Below are 10,004 nucleotides of genomic sequence, written 5' to 3' on the forward strand. Positions count from 1 at the left end.
GGTAGTGAAAATAACAAACAGCCTAGGCTACGTGTAGTAGCTACTGGGAACTATATATAATCTACGGTAAAAAAGAATATTGACCAAAGGTCACAGTAATTCAGTTGGTACGGAAGGTCTTACATAGCGTCGGTGATGCTTAACCGTAGGATAAGTTTTTTTTTTTTTTTTTCCTTTTTTAGTCACACAAAGAGAGAGAGAGTCGTAAATTTGAGAGAGAGAGAATCGCTTGGTATATAAGCCAGCGAAGCAAAAAGCCTATGCTCTCTCAAAAAACAGAGAGAGAGGGAGAGGGGGAGGGAGAGAGAGTTTTTTTAGAGAGAGAAAGCCTGTGAGGGGCTTTGAGACAGAAAGAGAGAGAGAGAGAGAGAGCTACGGCCATGGCTGATTCTAACGAATTCGTTTCCATTGATGTGGAGAAGATCCATCTTGGTGGGAAGGTTCGTTTTTTTTCTCTCTTTGTTTTTGCATTGTCTAAATTTCAATCTTTGTTTCTTTTCTTTTCTGGGTTTCTTGTGCTTTGTTTTGCTATGCTGTGCTGCATTTGAATGAGTTTGTGATTTGAGGAAATATGTTGGAAATGAAATGGGAACTGATATTTGTGAATGTTTCTTCTGTTTTCTTTTTGGCATTTTGTCCTTGCAAAATGGGTTTTTTTTTTTTTTTTTTTTTTTTTTTTCAATTTCTATCTATAGAAAGATTTGATTTTGGGGTATTGCAGGTTTGGAAATGTTACATTCAGATTTGTTTTTGCTGCCATTATGGTAATATTGATTGATTCTTTTATCCATTTATGGACCCAGTTGTATTTTTATGATTTAAATGCTCCTAATTTTGCAATCTCACAAACCCATTCTTCTGGTGAAGCTGTTGATGCAGTTTCCTTTCTTTAAAAAAAAAAGATTTATGGTAAATGGTATATCCTTTAATATGTTCATTTTGTACCTTTTTCTGTAAGGAAGTATTGAATATTTTTGGAAATAATGGTTTGTGAACCTTCCTTTGATTTTTTTATGGCATCAATGAATTGGGTTATGGGGATTTTTATCTTTCTCCTTTTTCTCTGTTGATGTTGATAGAATTTTCTTTTTTGGGTTGAGATTCTTTTCTTCTTGTATGATGCTTGTTAGGGTCATAGAAATTTGATGCTTTGAAGAATGCATTCCTTGGATCAATTTGTGATTACAGTTAATTGAAGAAACCTAAGCCTAGCTTTCCTTGTCTTGCTTCTTTGTATTATATGGAGAAATCTAGCTGGTTCTTTTATGTTTCGGTCCCTTTTACTATTTTTTATTGTAACTTTGATCGGTCTAAAGTCAAGTCAATGTCTTCTTTAAGATATGAGATTCCGTGCCTCCCTTTTTAACTGTCACCACGTTTTTTAATTTAAAAAAAAAAAAAAAAAAGATACAATGATTGAATATCAGGTATTACTCATTTGTTTCATCTATCTTGTATCAATATGATGTGGCAGGTTAGTTCTGGGGTAGCCTGAAAAAGGTTAAATGCACATGGGGAAGCGCTTTTAGGGAATTAAATTCTCTGGATAAGGCTGCTGTTTTACTCTTACTTGTAGGGTTTATATACAAAACAAATGATTCTTCTTAATGAACTGAAAGCTTTTTGTTTTTTTCCCTCACAAACACCTACCAAAGTCTGAAGATATCATGGTGATAAAACAGTTTTAAAGTGTATCTGTTTGATGATTTCTTGGAATTTTACCTCTACCTGTTGATTTGCATGTAGGCAGTAACTCTGTGCTTACTTCTCTGTTTATAACACGTTTAATTGAATTTATCATCTGCAGGAACATATTATACGGACTGGCTGTGGTTCTGTGTCTGTCATAGTCTATGGAGACCAAGACAAGCCAGCGCTTGTCACTTATCCTGATTTAGCTTTAAATCGTAAGTGTATTGTGGTCAGTTGATGTGGCCTTGTAGTTGACCCTATAATTGAAATTAGTACTTAACATATAATTGAGTTTGTGTGAGTTTGTTTCCTTATCTACTCAAACGCTTTTGTTCTAATTAGCAATATTTTTTAGCAGATGTGTCTTGTTTCCAAGGATTATTTTTCTGCCCCGAAGCAGCTTCTTTGTTACTCCACAACTTCTGCATTTACCATATCAGTCCCCCAGGGCATGAGGTCTGTAATTGGTTGACTTGACTGCATCTTTTGATAATTTGGCTGATTTTTGTATCTGGAAAATATATTGCATGCACTAAAACTGATAATTCACATAGTTTCTCTTCTGGAACTTTCACAAGAGTTCTTGCAGTTAGGAGCAGCTGCGATTTGTCCTGAAGATCCTGTGCCTTCTGTTGATGATTTAGCAGATCAGATCATTGAGGTTCTCAACTTTTTTGGGTAACTATTGTTCTAAATTATTTGTGATGGTTTGCTGTTAACTTATGATATTTAAAGCTCTTAATTTCAAGACTTGAGTAGTATGCAAGATGATATTCTCATTGTGCCTGTGTTAGTGCTGCTTGTTAACAAGACAAGGTATAGAAAGGGACTTTTGCATAAAATGTCTTCACTGTTGTTTTCCCAGACAAGATCCTGTCTTTGTAATTAGGTTTCTGATTACATGATTACATGCTTGTTCAGGCTTGGTGCAGTTATGTGCATGGGGGTAACGGCGGGTGCCTACATCCTAACCTTATTTGCAGTATGTATCCTTCTGAATGGTGTGACCAGTTTGTTTTCAAACATCTATTATTTGGTCCACTGATCAGAGTTTCATGTTACAGTTAAAATATAGGGAACGTGTCCTTGGTTTGATTCTTGTGTCCCCTTTATGCAAAGCACCCTCTTGGTCTGAATGGTTTTATAATAAGGTTCTTCTTTCATACCTTACTGTTACTCTTACAATTAAACATGCATAGATTTAAATGTTATATATAAGGTTGCTTATTATCTGTAGGTGATATCAAATTTGCTATACTTCTATGGCATGTGTGGTTTACTGAAAGAGTGTTTGCTTCAGCGATATTTCAGCAAGGTATTCCACTGCTTCAACTGTGACCATATGTAATTTATTTGCTCATACTACATGGGTTTGTTGGGCTGGGTAATTATTGATGTTGCTCTAAATTGTAACAGGAAGTTCGCGGTAGTGCAGGAGTTCCAGAATCAGATATAGTTCAAGCATGCAGAAGAGTCAGTGTTATTGCTTATTTTCAAACTCATTTACTCAAAACTGTACATTTTTTACTGGAATTTGATAGCCTTTATTTCTCCCATCCCATTTCCTTTTTTTTTTTTAATCAATGGAGTTTTAAAATATGACACTTGTTTAATACCCATGGCATATTTGTTTCCTCAGTTGCTGGATGAGAGGCAGAGTATAAATGTTTTTCGGTTTCTTCAAGCAATCAATAGGTAAAAACTATGCCATAGCTGCTTCTCCACTGGTACTTCTTTGCGTGCATGTTATAAAATCTTCTCAGATAAAATTGACTGTATATGTTTATGTTCTGCAATTTTGTTTTGCCAACCTGCAGGCGACCAGACATTACCGAAGGGCTGAAGAGTCTAAAATGCCGTACACTAATTTTTGTTGGGGATAGCTCTCCTTTCCATTCCGAGGCTCTCCACATGACCTCAAAGCTGGACCGGAGATTTAGTGCCTTAGTTGAGGTATGCGGCACGAAGTATTATCTAAGAATATTAGTATGATGTAATTGTGCACTATTAACAACAGCTGGACTTTTTTACTGATTGATCTGTCTTTGCAAACTAAGTATGATATCTTTTACTGCTGAGAATTTAATAGACGATTTTTTTTTTTGGTTCAGAATATACGGAGTTCCACATTATTCCCAATATCCAAATCCAATGCTTAGCATTACGTCTAAAGTAATTGAATAAATGCGCATGAATCTGCAAAGGCTGTGTATATTAAAGGATGTGTTGTTTATGCAGGTCCAGGCTTGTGGGTCAATGGTGACAGAAGAGCAGCCGCATGCAATGTTGATACCCATGGAGTTCTTCTTGATGGGATATGGTTTGTACAGGCCAAGCTACTTCAGTGACAGCCCAAGGAGCCCTCTCAGTCCGTCTTGCATCTCTCCAGAACTCCTTTCTCCAGAAAGCATGGGTTTGAAGCTAAAACCAATAAAGACCCGTGTTTCCCTCGAGGTTTAAAGCAGGAGAGAGGTAGAATTGGACATAATATGAGTCGTATGATTCAAAAGATGTTCAATTTTTTCGTTCTTTTTTGGTTTTTGGATTCAATTATAGTGGGTAGATTGGTTGGAGAGGTTGTAGATAGAGAAGGAAGAATATTACAGAATATATATATAGGGAGAGTCTTGCATTCATTCATTTGTAGTCAAAAAGAAATCATTGAGCTGTGTCTGTAAATTCTGTAATGGACTGAGATTATTTATGATGACGAGCAATCAATAACAGAGAGGAACTCCCCGATTATTATTTAAGGTCTCAAGTCTATCACGAAGAAAACATGCGTGTTAATGCTCTTGCAACGAAATAATAACCTTCAGATCCCAAACAAAGTCTATTACATGTACAAAATTTATGTTCCATGCAATTGACTGCCTTCCCTTTCAAGTAGTAACAACAATAATAATAACTGAAGAGCTTTGTTTGTATTCTCCAGTTTTCATCTTCTATCTCCCACTTATTTTAAGTAAAAAAGGCTAAAAATAATAATAACAATGGCTCAATCTAAATCTAAATAATTATTCAAAATAAAAACATGGTTCATGGTTCGCTTGGTTCTTATCTCCCACGTAAGTTTTTGAAACCACATAACATCACTATTCTCATTAATTAATATATATATATATACACACACACATGTTATGAGCTTTGTAACACTGACACACCCTGACGTTTCTAATAAAAATGATCATGATTCAAATCTCCTCCCTTATTGTATCTATCAAATTTATCATAAAGAAAAAGCAATCCATATACCAAAAAATGACTAATAGTAGAATATTTAGTTCTAAATACAAACTTAATCGTAATTGTAGGGACTCAATTTGGATTGACCCTGAGTACGAATGAGTTTTTCAGCCCAATCCAGCACAAACAATAAATTTATAGAGAGTGGGTTAAAGGTTTAGGCGCTGACCGTCGTTCATCAAGCATGAACTCTCTTTTATGAAAGAAAACACTTAGAATTTATTTACAACTGGGAGGACGCTCCTCGGCCCGTGGCCGAGGAGATCTTTTCTCTTTTTTTCCCCCCCTTCTTTACTTTACTTGCTTTTCTTATATAGTCTTCATCTTCCTATCTCCTTATTCTATCTGTTGATCATCCATTTGTCTCTCTTCTGGCCGTCCGTCCCATCAGAGGCCTTATCAGTACTCAAGTGGTTCACTCTGACCAACGTTGCCCTGCTAAGGGGTTATCTCCTCATTAATGCGGCCAGGGGGGTTGGGTGAATGCATTAAATGCGCGGGTGACAGCTTACTTTGGGGTTGGTCTTTCCCAAAAATCATCCTTGTCAGGCCGAGGATGAGGAGGTCCTCGGCGTGGATTGGGAAAAGAGGCTTTCCCCAATTTAGCCTTGAATAGTCAGTATTCCTCGGCATGGGCCTTGGACCTGCTACACGATGGGCCGAGGCTATCAGGCCCACGGGCCCCACAGTAATAAATTATTTCTCAAAAAAAAAAAATCGTAATAAATTACTATTAATAAAAACCATAATTATCAATTTTCATATTTAAATAAAAATAATAATATAGAGAGAAATTTTTTGTTACATTAAACAATGCACAAGTCACCGATTAGTTAAAGATGAGTTTAAGTTGGACATTGGCTTTGAGTTTGAGTTAGATATAATGATGCTTGATTTAATAGAAAAATTTTGTTTTTATTTATTTAAATTCTCTATTTCTAAAAACATCTTTTTAGAAAATAGACTTGTTTTATTTTCTTGGGCTATATCTAATCTAGCATTAACAAAAAAATTTATATGAGTATGCACACTAGACTTATTTTGGGATGTTGAACTTATCTTATCAAACATTAGAAAATATGAAAAATAATTGCATTTTTTTGGACAGAATAATAATAAGTAAAACATTGGTGTAAGGATGCAATTTGAATCCCTAGCCCAAAGGATGAATGAACTTAGGCCCAAAAGGCCCAATACAATGAATTTGTAGAGAGTAAGTTAGAAAGCTGGGTATTAATGAATCAGACAACAAGTAAAGTAAATTTAGATGACAAAAAAATGAAGATAGATTGGTTTAATCTAAAGAAAATCGTCCTCGACACAGTTCGAGAAGATCAATTCTCATATATTTCTCTCAAGTTTGATTACAAGTTCAATTCTTGATTGCTACAGTATTTTTCTCTTAATTTCTCCCTCCCCCTTCTAGGGATGGTCTCTTACATTATATATCTCCCTTTAGATGATCTTAGCCCTCCATTTGTTGATTGCCCAAACTATCACTTGAGTGCTTGTCCCATCAGACACCCTCTCAGGCCCTTTGTGAGTTGGGATAGCCAAGACAGCACTGTTCAGGGGTCTTCTCCACATAAATGCAGCTAAAAAGTTAGCTGCCAAGCATTTAATGTTGTGATAATAGCTTTCTCTTAGATATTTCACAGCCCCCTTTTGTCATGTTCCTTCCTGATACTTATCGTCAACAGTGAAATTGTCTGGAACATTGCTCTTAATGTCAGATCGCACACCTTCTTGGATGACCATTATCAGACTTCACTTTTTTACTTACCAACACGGATTGTTAGGAAGATGTTTACCCGTTCTCGGACTACTTAATGTCCTCGGATTGGGCTCCTGGCCCAATATATACATAGATATGTACTCCTGGGCCTCTCACCCCTACAACAACCCCTCGAGATTCTTCTTTCCGGCTCCCTGGGAAGAAAGAAGGATTTTGATGTCACTATAGTTACTCCGTGCTTATCATAAATCATCTCTGACTGCACAGATGCCTTTTTAACTACCCAAGGTACACTCCTGACGCTTCGGTATACGAGATGCGCCTTCATTAAATTCTTACAGCTCCATGTTCCCCACGTTCTATGGCGCGATGTGAATCCACCGGCTGAGGATTTTACTAGAACCTGGGCGGGAATTTCCCCACTTGTAACTATCTTTTTTATATAAATACTGCCCGAATCAATCATTCATCTCACTTTGGTATTCATTTCACTTTAGCACTCATACACTAAACCTGCAAACTTACCCAACTCACTCGTGCCCTCACACCTACTAAGAGCCAGTCTGAGGAGAGTTTTCTTCTTCGTGTAAATCTTTATAAATATTTCCATTTACTCTCTCTAGCTGCTTTTTTTTTTTTTCATGTCTATTCCTCCTCGGCCTTCGTAGTTTCTCTTTATCTTCTTAGCATCTCCAAATCTCTCTTAGAAATGGGTAGATTCGCCTGTTTGGTAGACTCTGCAGAGAATATGGAGAATTTTAGAGCTTAGTATAGGATTCCACCAAGAGTGTCAATTAGGTATTGTAAGGAAGGGGAGTGGCATGAGAGAAAGCAAGAGGGAGAGGTGGTAATCCCAATGATTGCCTTTGTAGAGGGAGGGATGAGAATCCCTATGGGCACTGTCATTAGGGATTACCTTAGGGCTCACAGGTTAGCCCCTACCCAATGTGCCCCAAACATGTTTAGGATCTTGGGGAGTATAGACGCCCTTAATGAGAAAATGGGCTTAAGGCTTACCCATCATGATGTTAACTGGGTTTAGAACCTTCACCACCTAAAGAGGCAGGGGTATTACCTAAAATCTAGGTACCTTGAGGTTAGGCTCATCCAATGCCTCCCTAATTCCAACAAAGGTCTAAATAAGGAATTCTTAATCGTTTCAGGGGAGTGGCACGATGGTCTTCCCTGCCCGACAAGATAGGGGACACAAGGTGGGGTTTTAGGTCTAGGTTGAATATTTGTATATGAGTTTTCCTTTGACTCGTTCTATTTTTTGCTAACAATGTTTTTTTTTTTTTTTCCAATGGTTATGCAAATAAGAATGCTGCCATGCCTAACTTCAGCCTTGTCAATCAACCAAGCCTAGAAAAAAATACTAAAAGCTGAGGTGTTTGTCCACAGTAACGGTCAGCTTAAAGCAGCATATCTAATCCTCAGCTACACCCCTATCTCCAAAAGCTACTAGGCGCCGAAGTGCATCATCAAAGGACCCTCACCTTTATCAGATTAGTGTTGCTGCTTCGGGCTTTCTCATCATCAGTCCTATCCCTGAAGGCACTCTCACCACCGATCTTATCCCTAAAGGCATACCAAAAGTAGCACTGTCCTTCCAACATGCTGCCAAGGAGGAGACAACCCCATCCCAACCCACGATCGAGGAAAGGGAAGAGGTTGTTGAAGTTTCTAACTTGGAAGACGATTTCGAGGTGTTTAATCAGCCTTTATCCCCAAAAGTCTCAACTAATGACCTCGGCCATCCTTTCCCAGCCCAATCCAACCATAACCAAGAAGCTACTAGCATATTAGACGATATGGGAATATAGCGCAAGCATAGGTCCACTCTCCAAGAAATATTGGAGTCCCAGCCTGGGGGAAATGCACCTGGGAAGGCAACCTAGACCAGGCTTCCTGCTCCTCCACCCACCCAACCCCTCCGAGCTAATCTCGTTGACCATAAGAGGAATAGGGAAAAAAAGGGTAAGAAGGTGGTAGAAACAGGAAGAACCCACCCCTCCTAGGAAGTTGAACCTCAGAGGGGGGCCTAGCAGCTCAGAGGTATGTAGGCGAGGTCAGCCAGCGAAAGAGAGAGGAAGGGTAACCACCGAGCTGCAGCCCCAGCCTAGGCCCCACCCTTGGAGTTGGATGGAGCTCCTCTGCCAAGTGATACCTCTATAAAAGACTTCTAGGGGGGCAAGGTAGGCTATGTGGCAAACTCAGTGGAGCAGGTTCTGTTGTTGCCCAAGGATATGGCCGACCTTAGATCAATGAGGAAACATGAGGTGTTCCTTAGTCTAAAAAGGGACCTCGCAATGAAAATCCTTTATCCCCCTCGCTATTTTTCACTTATTATATTTTTATTTTTCATTACTTCTTTTTCTTCCTGTGTTAAATGCTTCTCTCCTTGGCAGGCTATTCAAGTCACGTACAGGGCCGAAGAGATGGTGAACTATTCTCACCGGCAAATGAAGGAGGAAGAAGGGAGATGAATAGTGGCCGTGGATGCCTTCCACGTGGCCGGAAAAAGCAATCAAGAGCTTAAGAATAAGCTAAATAGGCAGAAAGGGATAAAAGAAGTGCTGAAATTGCCTTGGACAGCGTTGAGAGGTAGGCCGAAGGTTAAAGAGTGCTCCTTCACCAGGCCGAGGACTAGCTAGCCACCTCCAAAGAGTAAATTATTGCCTTAAAGAAGAAATTAAAGGAGTTCGAAAAGGCAAGGGATCAAGCAGAGAAGGCCAGGGATCAGGCCGAGCAGGAAGGATATGATGTAGGAGTGGTAGAGACTAAGGAAGCCTTCAGGGCTGAGGTCTCCGGGGTATGTAGGAACTACTACATCCAAGTATGGAATGAAGCTCTCAACCAAGCTGGGGTTGAGGTTTCTTCTATACTTAGGAAGGCAGAGAGTGTATACTACCCTCCTGCCATCTGAGCATCTGGCCCGACCAGCTCTAGGACTGATACCGCCCCCGAGGTGGCAAAAGCAGCCAAGGCCAATCCAGCCAAGGTCCTAACCTCCTCTGACAACCCCTCCGAGGTGGCCGAGCAGCCTGGGGTTATTGAAATGGAAGTGAACGCAAACAAGAAAGTGACCCCTGATGCCATGAAGCCCCCAACTGCCACCCATGACCTCCCTGCTGAGAAAGAAGTTCCTAACAGAATGGAGATAGTCTTGGCCACTCTTCCCCTTTCCCACCAAAGGTGATCTTGCAAGCAAGGGCTCTGAGGCCTTAGAAGTAGCATCCATTCAGCCCATCAAGGCCCCCTTCCCTCCAAGAAAAAATTGTAATAAAAAAAAAAACTTTTAGTGTAGCTCTTTTTTTTTTTTTTTTTTTAA

The 10,004-nt window shown here is 39.2% G+C and overlaps 2 protein-coding genes across 6 annotated transcripts in view; both read left to right on the forward strand.

Annotated features, from left to right (window-relative positions):
* Nucleotides 1–255: 255 nt before the first annotated feature.
* On the forward strand, nt 256–4,445 carry LOC112018324 (protein NDL1). Of its 5 annotated transcripts, none has more exons than XM_065777689.1 (11): nt 256–440; nt 1,808–1,907; nt 2,048–2,148; nt 2,282–2,370; nt 2,614–2,674; nt 2,757–2,843; nt 2,930–3,007; nt 3,109–3,207; nt 3,332–3,387; nt 3,510–3,645; nt 3,804–3,908. In XM_065777689.1, the coding sequence occupies exons 1-11, from the start codon at nt 381–383 to the stop codon at nt 3,849–3,851; spliced, it is 915 nt and encodes a 304-aa protein (XP_065633761.1). In that variant the 5' UTR covers nt 256–380; the 3' UTR covers nt 3,852–3,908. The 5 variants fall into 5 exon arrangements, with proteins under 5 accessions (XP_065633761.1, XP_065633758.1, XP_023906606.1 ...); XM_065777686.1 differs by lacking the exon at nt 3,804–3,908 and adding an exon at nt 3,931–4,445 and having other exon boundaries at nt 260–440; XM_024050838.2 differs by lacking the exon at nt 3,804–3,908 and adding an exon at nt 3,931–4,445 and having other exon boundaries at nt 262–440; nt 3,109–3,165.
* Nucleotides 4,446–9,731: 5,286 nt separating this feature from the next.
* The window catches only part of LOC136069296 (protein NDL1-like), a 4,938-nt gene continuing 4,665 nt past the window's right edge, over nt 9,732–10,004 (forward strand). Inside the window, exon 1 of the mRNA XM_065777652.1 lies at nt 9,732–9,868. Within this exon, the coding sequence (XP_065633724.1) occupies nt 9,732–9,868 (137 nt within the window). The remainder of the gene's footprint in view (nt 9,869–10,004) is intronic.

Source organism: Quercus suber, unplaced genomic scaffold (genome assembly GCF_002906115.3).
Source record: "Quercus suber isolate HL8 unplaced genomic scaffold, Cork oak 2.0 scaffold_161, whole genome shotgun sequence".
NCBI lineage: Eukaryota > Viridiplantae > Streptophyta > Magnoliopsida > Fagales > Fagaceae > Quercus > Quercus suber.